This window comes from Natrix helvetica (genome assembly GCF_964273705.1).
Source record: "Natrix helvetica genome assembly, chromosome: 3".
Lineage (NCBI taxonomy): Eukaryota > Metazoa > Chordata > Lepidosauria > Squamata > Natricidae > Natrix > Natrix helvetica.
Genome location: NC_138549.1, coordinates 153,655,798 through 153,671,642, shown reverse-complemented (window position 1 = coordinate 153,671,642; position 15,845 = coordinate 153,655,798). Strand labels below are relative to the sequence as shown.

At 41.9% G+C, this 15,845-nt stretch overlaps 1 protein-coding gene across 4 annotated transcripts in view; it reads left to right on the top strand.

The window, feature by feature from the left end:
* PREX1 (phosphatidylinositol-3,4,5-trisphosphate dependent Rac exchange factor 1) overlaps positions 1-15,845 on the top strand; it is a 258,200-nt gene that overhangs the window by 152,946 nt on the left and 89,409 nt on the right. For all 4 annotated transcript variants that reach the window (XM_081947018.1, XM_081947019.1, XM_081947020.1 and 1 more), the window contains exons 7-8: positions 7,005-7,138; positions 13,710-13,825. In XM_081947018.1, the coding sequence (XP_081803144.1) occupies positions 7,005-7,138; positions 13,710-13,825 (250 nt within the window). The remainder of the gene's footprint in view (positions 1-7,004; positions 7,139-13,709; positions 13,826-15,845) is intronic.

The following is a 15,845-nucleotide window of genomic DNA, read 5'->3' as shown; positions in this document are numbered from 1 at the left end:
GTCATCCATGGACAGCCGGGCATCTAGGAGGACGCCCAAATTGCGCACCTGTTCCATGGGGGCTAGTTGCACGCCCCCAATGGCCAGAGATGGAAGCACCTGGTTGAACCGGGGGGCCGGAAGCCACAGCCACTCCGTCTTGGAAGGGTTGAGTTTTAGTCGGTTGCCATCCATCCAGACCCGTACGGCCTCCAAACACCGGGACATCATTTCGACGGCCTCATTGGGGTGGTTCGGGGTGGAAATGTATAGCTGAGTATCATCAGCATACAGATGATATCCCACCCCAAAACCACGGATGATCTCGCCCAGCGGTTTCATCTATGTGTTGAACAGGAGAGGCGAGAGCACCGATCCCTGTGGCACTCCACATGTGAGTGACCTCCGGGTCGAACTCTGCTCCCCTGCCAACACACGTTGCGTCTGGTCAGAGAGGTAGGAGCCAAACCACCGTAAGACGGTGCCCCTGACTCCCAGCCCCTCTAGCCGGTGCAACAAGATACCATGGTCGATGGTATCGAACGCCGCCGAGAGATCTAATAGGACCAGGATAGAGGAACAACCCCTATCTCTGGCCCTCCAGAGATCATCAACCAATGCGACCAAGGCCGTCTCCGTGCTGTGCCCGGGTCGGAAGCCGGACTGGCGCGGGTCTAGATAATCATTTTCCTCCAGGTGACGTGGGAACTGCTGTACCACCACACTCTCTACAACCTTCGCTAAAAAAGGAAGGTTGGAGACAGGACGATAATTGACTAGGTCCGTTGGGTCCAGGGAAGGCTTCTTGAGCAGGGGCCTCACCACCGCCTCTTTCAAGGCGGCCGGTAGAGACCCCTCACCCAACGAGGCGTTCACTAGGCCCAGGAGCCAGTCGCGCGTAACCTCCCAGGATGCCAGTACAAGCCAGGAGGGACACGGGTCCAATAAACATGTGGTGGGTCGCAGACGTCCACGCAACCTGTCCAAATCCTCGATGGCAACTGAGTCAAACTCCTCCCAAAGCGGTCCCTCAAGACTCGCCACGGGCGTCTCTACTGGACCACTGAAAGGGGCCCATCCCATCCGGATTTGAGCGACTTTGTCCTGTAGATATTTCCCAAACTCCTCTGCTCTGCCCTGTAAAGGGGCTTCCCGCGGTCTCTCAAACAAGAGGGAGCGAGTCACCCGAAACAGGGCGGCAGGGCGGTTATCTGCGGACGCAATAAGAGCGGCACAATGTTGACGTTTGGCCGCTCTTAATGCCACAAGGTACGTCCTCAAATAGGCTCGTGCCTGTGCTCGGTCAAATTCGGAACGGGAGGATCTCCAACGACTCTCTAGGCGTCTCTTGTGGCGTTTCATCACCCTTAGCTCCTCAGTAAACCAAGGGGCCAGGGTGGTTCATCGCCGCAGGAGAGGCTGCAAAGGCGCCACCCGGTCTAGGGCCCCGGTAGTCACACTATTCCATGCGTCCACCAGGTCCTCTACTCGGGGGCGGGTCAGATCCACAGGAGGTGGCCCAAGCTCCGTCTGGAACCTATCTGGTTCCATCAGGCGCTTGGGGCGGAACCATCTAATGCCTTCCGGTTCCGCCTCCTCGCGGTGGGGGGTAGCACCAGGGAAGTCAAGCCGGAGAAGTGAGTGATCCGACCATGACAGGGGAATAATGGCTAGATCCCCTATTCCCAGATCACTCGTCCACTGGCCAGAGACAAAGACAAGGTCCAGCGTGTGGCCTCCCTCGTGAGTAGGGCCCTGAATTAACTGGGTCAGGTCCATGGCTGTCATGGAAGCCATGAACTCCCGAACCCCCTCAGACGCTTCTCCCATTGACGGCAGATTAAAATCCCCCATCACTAACAGTTTGGGGGTCTCAACCGCCACCGATGAGATCAGCTCGAGGAGTTCAGGCAGGGCCGCTGACGTATAGCGAGGAGCCAGGTATACTATCAGCAGGCCCAACTGCCTCCCTGGGCCCCATCTCACGACAAGGGACTCACACCCGGATGTCTGTGGCACAGTGAACTCTCTCGGCTCTAAGTCTTCCCGGATAATCACTGCTACCCCACCGCCCCTTCCCTGGGCCCGAGGCTGGTGAAATGCTCGATAACCTGGCGGGCACATTTCCACGAGGGGTAAACCACCCTCGTGGCCCAACCAGGTCTCGGTTATTCCTGCGAGGTCCGGCTCCCCCTCCAAAATTAGATCGTGGATGAGGGGGGCCTTATTGACAACGGACCTCGCGTTGCATAACAGCAGTCTCAGGCCTTGGGTCTGTAGATCCTGACCACCTAGTATGCAGGGGTTGGTACGAACGACCGGGAATGACCAAAAACCCCGGTCTCCCAACCGACTACGCGCTCTTGATCTGTCCTCGCACCTGCCCCTCCCCACGACCGTTGGTATCAAGGAGCCCTGCACAGGAATGCTATCTTCCCTCTCCTCCCCCACTCCGCTCCCTCCTCCTTCGACCACACCTAGGTGCCTGGCTCTCCCATCCCTCCTGACCTGTTCCCCCACCCCACCCCTGGAACCCCTTACAACTTTTAAAAAACAATTAATTAAAAAACCCCTCAGTGTGCGCTTCCTCCACCTCTCTGGGTTAATGAACCCGTCCTCGAGGTGGGCCCTTGAGAGGGCAGGAGGCCATAGCTGCGAGAGGGGGGACTCCCGCATTAAAATAAGGTCAGACCTCGTATACATAATAAATGATAAATAATAAATACATAAATACACCGGGCTAAAGATGGATACTGGGTGCTAAAGGTGTTAAATAAGTCTACCCGTTAAAAATCATGACAGAACGGCAACCAAGATTACAAGATGAGAGAGATGAGAGAGATGGGTAAAGAAATAGGTAGAAGTGGTTATGTTCCAATATCTCAGGGGTTGCCACAAAGAAGACGGAGTCAAACTATTCTCCAGAACACCTGAGGGCAGGACAAGAAGCAATGGATGGAAACTAATCAAGGAGAGAAGCAACCTAGAAATAAGGAGAAATTTCCTGGCAGTTAGAACAATTAATCTGTGGAACAACTTACCTCCAGAAGTTGTGAATGCTCCAACACTGGAAGTTTTTAAGAAGATGTGGGATAACCATTTTTCTGAAGTGGTGTTGGGTTTCCTGCCTAAGCAGGAGGTTGTACTAGAAGACCTCCAAGGTCCTTTCCAACTCTGTTATTTTGTTTTCCCAAAGATCTATTCCAGGGGTGTCCAAACTTGGGAACTTTAAGACTTGTGGACTTCAACTCACAGAATTCCCCAGCCAGCCATGCTGGCTGGGGAATTCTGGGAGTTGAAGTCCACAAGTCTTAAAGTTCCCAAGTTTGGACACCCCTGATCTATTCATTGTATTATTCAGGCAATACTTAAGGTGGTGGAGGTGCTGATTGGTGTGGATGTCAAATGTTACATATTTGAATGATATCTAGAGTAAATAAAGTAAAGAAGGCAGGCAGGCAGCATTTGCTTAGCTAATATAAAATCTTGATGGGGTATAACTAAACCAGGGGTGGGCAACTATGGCCCCTTCACAATCTGTGGACCTGAGCTAGGAATTCTGGGAATTGAAGTTCACAAGCCATGAAGGGACCATGGTTGCCCACCTCTGCTCTAAACCATGGTAAAACATTTTACCATGATTTATATTTGTTTACTATGTTTCATTTTTTAGGGTATTTTTCTATTTTATTATTTATTTTTATTACCTTTTTTGATTTGGTAATTACAATACAGTTTATCTGTCTAATTTTTACATCTGTAACTGAGTTGGTTAAAATTCTTTTGATGAATTGAGTATGATTTTTTTAAATTGGACAAAAGGCCATCCAGTAATAATTTCTGCAACTGTTTTGATAGGCGTAAGAATTTGACAGAGGCCACTGATGAAACAGGAGGGGAAGTTTCCAGTGAGCAAATGTGTTTTTTATTCTACTGTCTAGAATATAATTTGCTAAATAACTTCCTGGACTTTTTGGTGTCTGGAGTATCCTATGTTTGAGAGGCTGATGGTTACCAGCCAAAATTCTTTTGCTGGACACATCTGTTAGAAGTCATATGAACTTCCTCATGTTTAGAGTGTTTATTCCACTTTGAGATTGTTTTGTTTTGACTTGTTCATTTTCTCCTTCAGACTTCTTTTTTGGCATCCAACTGGAGCCATGTGGATGATGTAAATAGCCAGCTATGTAATTTTTTTTGGGAGAGCAAGTTGGTCAACAGAGCTCAGATAGACTGTCTGAACACAAATATAAATCTATTCTGAATTGATTGTCAGCTTTGTAGTCTCAGTGACTACTTTGCCAATCTAAATCCATTTTTTAAACATTGTAAGCTGTCCAGGGGCACCTTGTGGTGAAATGGGCAGCAAACAAATTTAATAAATACAATAATAATACAATAATAAATCAATCCAGGATAGCAGTGGACTAACAAACACAATAAGAAAAATGGGATTGGCTAGGATAGTAGTGAATTAACAGCAGTAATAATAAGGAAACAATTAGGATTGGTTAAGCATTGCTGTAAGGATTTAAATGGAGCACAGCAAAGATTCTGAGCATTAGAAGAATTTCTGATACGTTTATCAGGGTTTTTAGACAAATGAAAGCTTCTTGCTGATTTATTCCATTGCAAGGAGAATTCAAAAAGTAACATCATGTACTTCTAAAAGCTTGTCTATACTAGAAGCTGATCTTTATTGAATATACCTTTTTGTGGCCAGAAAGGAATATAACCAGAAGGGATGTTTCTTCTATATTCCCCAGAAGAAATATAGAAAGAAAATCTCTAAAAATATTTACTTTTAAAAAAGAAAAATCAATATCGAGAAAGAGCTCAATACATGGATATCAGAATTATTCTTTAATCTTCATTGTCCTTTTTTAATATTTACTTTACTTTCTTCTCTAAGGGAGTACTTTCTATTATCCATCATTAAGGGTATACCTGTTATACACCTGATAATCTGAATGTTTAATTAGCGTTTTTGATTTTTTTATGTGTATTGGGTTATATCAGTGCTGTATATTTAGCCCATGTTTTGGTGGGGTTTAACGTTAGGATGAGAGTACAAGTTTTTCATATGCAAATAATTCCCATTTTTATTGGTAAAACCAATTAATAGTTTAGAAAACAGGCTGAAATTTTACCACCAATATTTCCCTATTGTCTTGCCAAGTTTCAGTGGTGTTTCCTTGGGGAGCAGAGGGACAGAAATAAATAGCTTATGTGGGTTGCGTGCAGTCTGTGATTGCCTTTTCTTTGTTTAGATCTGAGTGAGGTACATCACATTTGTTTACCAAACACATTTTCTGTAATCTTGCTTGCCAATTATAACCAGGTTTCCAGTCCTTGATTTAACTGGGTAGCTAAGTATAACTAAGCATGGATGCAAGTTCATTAATTTCAAACAAGATATGAAAATTATACTCTTTAAAACAGCTTTCCTCAACTGGTTTGTTAGACTAAGTCCTCATTGTCTATTGAACACATCTGGAAGATTCTGGTTTGGGAAAAACTGATCTTTAAGAACTGGAAATATCGCATACACCTATCTGAACAGCTATAGCCTATTATGACATATAGACTATAAAAAAAGTCGATTGGTGGATCAAACAGGCCTAAATACAGAATCATTCCTGAATAAAGCCTAATTTATTTCAAATAAGTGTTATGGAATCCTGAACTCAAAACCAGCAGGTTCTTCTAAATAGAGTTGAGAATGTGGCATAATAGTTAGTAATGTGTACCTATGAGACTGAACTGTGAGCCAGGAAGTTCCTGATTTAAATCTGTGTTTCACATTTGATACCAATTCAGCCAATGATTTGAAGAAAGCTAGTCTCTCTAAGCTTCATCTTTTTTGTGTACTTATGTGAATGCTTCCTGTTGATGCTGATGTTCCTTTTGCCTTACCACTACTACTTATAAAATCTGCAAAATTGGTTGTAATTTACCTACCCAGCCACTACCCCACTTCTGGGGTAGTATGCAACTTCTGCTAGCGTGGGTGCATCAAAATATATAAGACAAGATTTTGCTAATGGTATGTGTTTCACAATTCTGGACTAATTTTTTGTCTTTTTTTCTAGGAAGACATCAGTAGGTCATATTAATCTAATATACTTCCTTAGTCTGGGTTTGCACTGCAGATAAGGAAGTTAGACCCTGTCAAACACATTGCAAAATAAGAAATATATTTTTGTACTTTCTCTATTTTTTTGTTCTGTGTTTCTTATAAATTGAATTCAGTGTGCGCTCAGCAAACTGGTTGTTAGCCCGGTTGAATCCCACCCCTGCCTGCAACTTATGGAAATTGATGAAGACCTTTGCTAAATAGCAAGTTGGTAGCTGAAAGAAGTCTTCAATAAAGGGGGATATTTTTAGATCAGAGTTGAAATGGGAGGTCCTTGGTACTTTCTGAACTTGGTTTTCTTGCAGACATATTTCATTACCTAAGCTAGGTTACATCCATAATCAGTACTCATCAATGAGCATCAACGTTCTTTTCATCAATTTAAAAAAAGTCACCCCCCCCCCCCAATTGGTGCCATTTGTCTCCTTTTTGGTACACCCCAGTTTATCTGTTGTTTTTGGGAGGTGATAAATACTCTTAGACTTTTAAACAATTATGTCAGTGTTTTTATATCTTTACTCTGTTTTACTTTACAACTGGTTTTACTTTGTATTAGTGCTCTCTTGCCAGTGGCTTTGTATAGGCATTTTTTTAAAAAAAATCCATGTGTGCAAATGAGCAAATTCTGGTTACTGGTTACTGAATAGTTAATATGTGTATCAAATTAAAACAAACCTTAGCAAGGACAGAGAAAGTTAAGTTGCTTTTTTAAAATTTCATTTTTTTGAGAGATGATATTAAAAAAGAAACATGATCAACAGAGTTAGTCAAATATCTTCTAAGAAGCAGTGACAGTGAAAGATGGAATGGATTAACATTGAGTCTCCAGAATTCTAATTATATGTTTTGTAATGGCATAGAATCCTGAAATAGTTCTTTTGTATTCTAGGGCTCCAATTTGACAGACATTTCAACCCAGCTTCTGCTTCAAGGAAACTTACTAAAAATCTCAGCCGGAAACATACAGGAGAGAACATTTTTTCTTTTTGATAACTTGCTCGTTTATTGCAAGCGGAAATCCAGGTGAGGGCACTGTCTATATCCGTTGCTCAGTTTCCTTAATAATAAATACAGGGAAATAAGTATTTTATGTTGTTTCTGGATAAGAAATTCTAATTCTTATGAAGACTCATCTTACATTTTAAGCTTTAGGGCTCTAGAGGTATGAATTTAGCAAAGAAGTGTGCAATCTTACCTTGGCCTGGGACTCTAATTTTTGGGAAGAGGGGGCAAAAGACACAGGGATGAAGCTGAGACCAAGTTTCTATATGCAACGCGAAGGAGTGTAGGAATCATTTGTTTTGTCGTTGTTTTAAAATAAGCTTTTATTTACAAAGAAGGATTCTTGGTGCTCTCTGAGCTTGATGGTTTACTTGGAGTCGTTTCATTATCATTAGGTATAGCATCATCAGTGTTAAAAGAAGTGGGATTGTTTTATTTTATATACTACTAGCCGATAACCTGGCATTGCCTGGGTATTTATTTATAGGGGGAAAATGTCCGGACCAAAGGTAATTTCTAATGTTGGATTTTCCCCCTTGTGGAGTACTGTGAAGCTGTTACCATGACAATTCCACTGCGCTGTACATTAGAAGCTATTTTAAGGCACAACAGACTGTATCTTAACAGAACACCACCCCGAGGAGTGTTAGGAGTGTCTTACCCTCACAGTATTTTTTTTTCTAGAGAGTAAGTCATCTGTGTAGCAAGTTTGGTTGAAATTGCTCAACCAAACTTATGCTGGAACACACACACACACACACACACACACACACACAGAGAGAACCATTTTTATATATACAGATTGGCTTCCCTGTCAATGTTGGTGGGAGTGTTCTTGGTGTTTCTTTGATTACGCTGTTGCTTACTGTTAGTTTGTTTCTCTGTGTTGGTAATTCCTCGATTGGGGTATTGTTTACTTAACATTCTTTTTATACTATGCTAAGCATACTCCAATAATATCTCAATAATATCTCTCTTAAAACATCAAGAATTTTTTATTTTATTTTTTGGACAATCATGATCAAGAAAGATCCAGGGATAACAGTTCAGAATATAGGTTGGAATTTACAATGGTCATATTCTTGTGTTGGAATTGTCTCTGGAGATTCTCAGTCATCCAGGTCATGGTTGTCCCAAAGGTGCTTCTCATCCAAGAGGCTTCTTCAGCTCTGAAGGTCTTTTGCTTCTTGGATGAGAATCGAAACGCCTTCAAAGAAAAACCAGAAAGTTCAGTTGCCTCTTGAAAAAAAAGCATCTTTGTGTAGGAGTTTATTTTTATTTATTTAGAAAATGTATTCAGCTATCCATCTTAAATACATAATGTGGTGGTGAGCAGCCCATACAAAAAAATACAAAAATTCAGAACCAATTAAAATAATCAATACAAGAAACAAATAGCCCTGACTCTAATACTTGGAGGGGGTGGGGAGAAACAGGTTATAACAGCCCTCTGGAATCCAACCTTGACAACTTAAGACTTGTGGACTTCAACTCCCAGAATTCCTCAGCCAGCTTTGCGCAAGTGAGAGTCAGTGGACGATACCGCCCTCTGAAAATAAGACCTGGTGCCTCTTTTCTGGCAAAAAAAAAAGACAGGGTCTTATTTTTGGAGAGAAACAGTAATATTTTGGTGACCTGTGGTATGAGTTTTTGCTGGCTTTATTCATACTCTTAAAGGAATTTAAGAGCATCCTCCTTTAAAGATGAAGGACAAAGCATGATGAAATAGAGCAGAAAGGGGAAAATATCTACTCTAAAGGTCTGTAGGTCAGTTAGGAACAGAATAGACTAATAGGCTAGACATTCTTCATTCTACAGTAACCTTCCCTAACCAACCTAGTAGCCTCTTACATGTATTAGACAATGTCATCCCATGACCATCCATGTGTTAAGCAAAAGCGTCCTCTATTCTTTACTAGTAAATCTTGACTTCCTCATTCATTGGAGTCTTCCTGAGTCTTTCTTTGTCAGCCTCCCTTCTCCCATTCAGTTTAGCAGTTTGGATTAATGCAGCCCCTCCCTTTCTGCAGGCAGTTTTCCCAGAACACTGAGTTTTGGGAAACAGAATGTTCTATTGCCTTTTGAGAGAGTGCTCTTGTTTGTACAGAACAGGCATCAGTGAGCAAGTTTTCTGCAGTTTGGCTTAGAGATCGATATGGCAGCACTGACACTTTCAGTTCCCCAAAGAGTTTGTGTTTATATTTCCTGTAATTCTAAAGCAAGCTCTATCCCATTCTCCAGAATCTGATTTTCATTAAAAGTAGAGGAGTTTTCTGCATGCTACCTGCTATTTAAGAGATATATTTAGATGTGGCAAGGCTGCTATAATTTGGGATGGTTTATCTCTCTCTGTCTGCTGTTTAAATTCAGTGCAGAATGAAGCTATTTACTTGCTGGTGTTAGTTAGCATCAGGCATCAACAAGTGACAGTGTTCAGCTACAGTGTTCAAATGTAGAACTTTATAACAAGTTTATATAATGAAAAAAAAAGTTTAATATCTAGTATACCTCAAACAGTGCTCTATGATGTATGTATATCTAGGCTGATATTAGAGCCACTTTTCCATGCTGCAGACACACACACACACACACACACACTCACTCACACACACACACACTGTAGATAGACTGGAGTCGAATTTACAGGATTATTTCACAGGTCTTTCGATTCATTATCAAGTGACTCCAGAAGAAGGTAGCGGTATTTGAAGGAGAAAACCACAGTGTTTTCTTTGCCTACTTAGTGCAGTTACTCACATACAACTGAAACAATGTTCTTTTGCATCATGGATAGAAATGTTCACATCCATGCAGATATGTGCGGGATTGTTGGGGGGCAGTGAAATCCGCTTTTCTAGTTAGAATTTATTGCTGTACTTTGGGTAACAAATTTACTTACTCACACTTTCTGTTTTGCAGTTCATAATTAGGTGGGTGAAAAATCACTGATTATTGCCACCTGCTCCTCCTTTATAAACTGGACTTTATGCTTTTCTGTTTTTTTAAAAAAACACTGCTTGGAATGTAATTTAGTCTGGTGGATACAAATGATTTAATATTGTAAAATAAAAATGAAACCAAATATTTCATGGCGTAATGGTTAGAATGCAGTACTGCAGGCTACTTCTGCTGACTGCCAGCAAATTGGCAGATCGAGTCTCACCAGGCTCAAGGTCGACTCAGCCTTCCATCCTTCTGAGGTGGGTAAAATGAGGACCCATATTGTTGGGAGCAATATGCTGACTCTGTAAACTGGTTGTAAAACATTGTGAAGTAGTATATAATTCTAAGTGCTAAGCTATTATGGTCATAGACCAGCATAAAAATAAGATTTTTTTTTAATGATATACTCCATTCCTTGCCCATTCCCTGACCTAAGTCTAAGAGAATCATCTTTAATTGACACATGATTATTATTAATCATGTGGGACAAAAAAAACAAGCACACAATCTATAATATTCAAAACTTTTTTTTACACTTAGTAGGTCAATCCAAACGGATAGCTATGAAGATTTCTGTTCTGCCATAGCTCAACTTTTGGATCCTCAAGAATACCCATCCAAAGTAATAGAAAGAAGAGCATGTGTATATTTGATGTCACATTTTATCTATTCATTCTTAAAAACACAAAGGTAAAAGGCTTGTCAGAACCTTGGACAGATCTCTGTGAAGTTGGCAACATACTGTAAACTCTTCCAAAACAATGACAACAAACAAAGAAAAACTCTGTTATTTCAGCAAAGTCCTTGACCTCAAATGTCTGTGGAGAGTCTCAGGCATCCAGGTCATGCAAAGTATCCCAAGATACTTTTCCAAGAGGAAACTGGATTTCTCTAAAAAAGCTTCTTGGATGAGAAGTGAAACATCTTCAAGGAAAACAAAACCCAGGAGCCTCCCGAAAAAGCACCTTTGGGACTTGACCCCAAATGGTCTGCATAATTATTATGTAGTCTCCAACTCTCCATTTTTGAGGAAGATTGTGGAGAAGGTAGCCAGTCTGCAGTTGATGATAATCCTGTTAAAGTGGATTATTTAGTTCTTTTTCAGTCAAGTTTCAGGCCAGGATTTAGTATTAAGGCAGCCTTGGTCATGCTGTAGATGCCTGTGATGGAACTGAGATGGGGTGGTGCATCTATCCTGGTACTCCTTGATTTCTCAATGGCTTTCAGTTCCATTAATAATGGTATCTTTCTAAGCCACCTCCATGTTTTGGGGATAGGGACCACTGTTTTACAGAGGTTGTTTTCCTTTCTGTAGGGATGGTTTCAATTGGTATTGGTTGGGTGAAAGCGATTGCTCCCTAGGTATCTGCTTTGTGGGTTGCTAGGCCAGCTGAATGAGACTGTTGAGCCTCTGTCTTGAGACTATGCAGGGTGTAAATGGGGAAGAACTGTCTCTGACTTTTTCCTGTTAAGGCTAAGTGACTGTGTTGGGGCAGCTAGATCTGGGGAAACTTTGGAGTGGGTAGCACTTCCTCAGTCAAGAGTAATGTGCAATCTGAGGGATGTTCCTGGACTCAGAGCTTTTGCTCAATGAACAGTTGCGTCCAGGAAGCCCTTTACACAGCTTTGTTTGGCATAGCAGTTGTGCTCTCGCCTAGCTCGGGAAACCTTTCAGACATGCCTTGGCCACCTCACAACTTGACAAATGTAAAGCACTATATGTGGTGCTGCCCTTGAAGGCCATCTGAAACTTGAAAATGTTATTTATTAAACTTATTTATAAGATTTATGTGGCTGACCATCTTAAAACAAAATTCTGGGCAGTTCACAATTACAACCAGATCAGAATAGCAATAGCACTTATATACCGCTTTACAGTGCTTTACAGCCCTCTATAAGCAGTTTTCCAGATTCAGCCTATTGCCCCCAACAATCTGGGTCCTCATTTTACCAACCTTGGAAGGATGGAAGGCTGAGTCAACCTTCAGCCTGGTGAGAATCAAACTGCCAAATTGCAGGCAGCTGGCAGGCAGCAGAAATAGCCTGCTGTACTGCACTCTAACCACTGTGCTACTGTGCCTCATGTATTTAGGATATAGAATGTATATAGCATGTATATAGAATGTAGCAGTGCAGACAGTGATGGGTATGCCTCAACATGCCCATGTAACATATCTGCTCCACAAGATAAAAGAGTGCCAGTTTGTTTCCAGATGCATTTCAAGGTCCGGTTCATTACTAAGAAAGCCTTATACAATTAAGGCTTGGTTACTTGAGGGACCACCCATAGTATCTACTAGATGATTTGATCAAACAGGTTTGCCATTGTCTTGGTTCCTTCAATTACCATATTTTCGGAGTATAGGACGCACGTTTTCCCCTCACAAAAGAGTCTGAAAATCTGGGTGCGTCTTATACATTGAATACAGCATTTTTTTGCCTCCTGAAACCCCACCCCCTTTGCAAAAATGGCCCTGCAGAGCCTGTGGAAGGCTTTCAGAGAGCTCCTGCGGGCTGGGGAAGGCAGAAATGAGTGAAAAATGGGCCCCACCCCCCAGGAACACTCTGAAAGCCCCCTAAAGGGTATTCATGCCTTTTGGGGAAAACAAACGGGCCCGTTTTCATGAAAAATGGGGCCGTTTTTGGGAGATTTGCAGAGTGCAAAAACTTAAAAAAAAAAAGCCTCTTCATAACCATGGTGCGTCTTATACTCCGAAAAATGCGGAACAGTACTGTCCACCTTGGAAATGCACTATTTTGCCATAATATTTGTCCTCTGAAATGAAGTTCCCACCAAGATCCGGATGGACCCCTCCCCCATCCTGCCGGTATTTCAGAAGGTTTTGAAGTGCTGGCTTTTCACCCTGGCCTTTGGTGAAAGGGATTGAAGTCCCCCCTTCTGCAGGTTTGCTTCTTGCTGTTGCCTGTGTTTGGTCAAATTTGCTTCTTTGTTTTTATCATTGTCATCTACAATGATGTGCTGCCATGGTATTAAATGGTGATTAAGAAAACTATGTGGACAAGTTTATGTTCTACTTGTGTGCTTCTCAGAGGCATCTTGACCAGCCTTGAGGGAGAAGATAGTGCTGAGTTTGATCCAGCAGGACTCTTATTATTCATTTCTTATGTGTTCTCTACTTTTAGCATCATCATCATCATCATCATCTCTGCTTAAACGAAATCTTCTGACTCAGCATCCTTTTTTTTGGTTGACCTTTGAGAACTTTCGTCTTAAATCAAATTAAGCAACCACTAAACAAAAGCAATTGAGAAGTGGACAAATACATAAATCAATACAATGCAAGCACACATACTTGCACACATACATATATAGCTAACTAACCACTCTAATATTACTATGGCTTCAGATCCTGTCATAAAGATGGATTATATTTTTAGCTGCCAACTGTTCCTCTGCCATCTGTCATTATGTGCCTGCATCGTTGCCTTTATAAAACACACCTCCACAACGGCTTTATGATACAGTATTTATGGTTACGTGGTTACCAGTACAGGGGGTGGCATATATTATACTCCTATCCCCATCCCAATTTCAGGTGGCAGGATGTTTGTAAGGGGTAAGTTGTTGCGTTGAAACTGTCCAATACATAATAAACATCCTTGTTCACTACATATTCATTAACTACAGAGTTGCTGGGAAGAAAACATCTAAGCGTACTAAGTCTATCAATGGATCCCTCTACATTTTCAGAGGGCGAATAAACACAGAAGTAATGGAGGTTGAGAATGTGGAAGATGGGACAGGTAAGGACCAATTGATTTTTGTCTCAAAAGGACAAGTTGTGTTCTTCTTTTTTGACTCTTAGTGGAATTGTATGCACCCTTTCAGAGGTGATTTGGGGGTGGGCGGGTGTCTTCCTGAATTCAATTTATGAGGTGATGGCTGTGGTATGGTTGCAGCATCTCATGGTCATAATTTGATCATAATTTGTCACCACCTACCTGCTTTTCCATTGACTCTGCTTGTTGGAAAACAGCAGTGAAGATTGCAAATGGCAATTAGATGACTGTGACATACTGCAGGGTCACGATTGTGAGCCAGTTGCCAAGTGTCTGAATTTTGATCATGTGACAACAGGTGTGCTGTGATGGCTGCATATCAGGACCTATGGTAAGTCTTCCACATGTAGCACCATCATAACTTCTAATGCTCACTGAATGAGTGGTCATTCAATGAGAATTACCTGTACATATTAATGTTGCTTATATTGCATGTATATTTATTTCCCTGGAGTAAGGTGGCCAATAAGTTTAAATGAATAAGCAAATGTATTATTCTGGAGGGTGTTGTCTTTAGTTTATGAAATGATTTTGAATGTTAGCTGCTCCGAGTCTTCAGGAATGGGTGCATAGAAATTAAGTAAGTAAGCAAACAAATGAACAAATCTATTTTATTTGTCAAAGAAAAATCCAGTTGTTTTCTTGGCAGACGTCACTTTAGTTTGGATTGAATGCATTTCTGAAGTGGTATTAAAATTCCAAGTCTCTGTTAATACATTCAACTAGGTTTGGTAAAGATCTAGAAAATCCATCCCCAGAAAAAGCTTAGCAACTCTTAACTTTGCTAAATTATAGTTAGTTGGTAGTTCATTTTAGCACTAACCCTAAAATGTGTTAATTCACTCACCAGATTAAACCAAGGACCTGAAAATTAATGTAGTCCAAAGTGTACCAATGTAAAAACTCTGTCACTAAAGTATTATTGATTTGTAGTCAGTCTGAACTCCTTAAGGTTAAAAGCAATTCAGATCAACTGTTCTAATTCTGGTTCAAGTAACCATTAGATGAAGCTGAGTTGACTCTATCACAGTGCTGGGTTCCGGGTGGTATGGCCCGGTATGAGTGTACTGGTGGCAGCTGGGAGCAGCGGCCACTGTACCGGAATGCCACTCGCCCATGTTCCTTACTGCTTTTTGAGGGAAATGGGCCAATTGTGCCTGCGCGCACATTGTACGGCACCTGCATGACCTCCGTCAAGTAGTTGGAGCATCACAGGGCGGTGGCGTACGCATGCGTGCACGGCGTGTGTGCCCGAGGTGGATGCCGGCCCCGTCACAGTGTACCCGTTGCAACGGGATCTGGAATACACCACTGCTCTATCACTTGATATAATAGATACCTTTTCATTAATCATTCTCCTACCTGATTTTGGAATACTCTCAGTATTATTTTCACAATTCCCCACACAAGGTATTTCAGTGGCATGCAAGATAGTGTAGGAAGTTATCACCCAGCCCTCCCCCAGAAAAATGAAATATCCTAGGAAATATTGAAAAGGCAGAATATTTCTCTGGATGTGAAAAGAAATATGTTTCAAAAAGACAAGGTAACTCTCCCTGCAGCTTCCTGCCCCCACCTTTTGTCCATGAGCCATTAAAGGCCAAGCTAGTCCACTTTACATAATAAAGAGTTCTCCTCTTCAGCTCCAGAGTGATGGGATTAAGGCAGGATAATATTGCCTTTTACTCAACTGACCACATGGCATCTGAGAATTCAACCAAACCTGGATTCAAAACTCAGCCTAGATGGTTGCCCTTGCATGGGCCCATGGGAGTCTGGCAACCAATCAGAATACATTTCTTACACAGGAACAGGAAACAGATAGGTGGGGCCGAACAGATTATAAAAATCCCTGCAAGCCCTTCTTCAGCCTCTTCTCTTCTCTTCCCTTCCCTTCTCTTTTCCACCAACATTGAAGCATGTGATCACCTTTTCTGTTCAGGACTCAAGCCATGCGGTCCTGTCCACCATTAAAACCATCTTT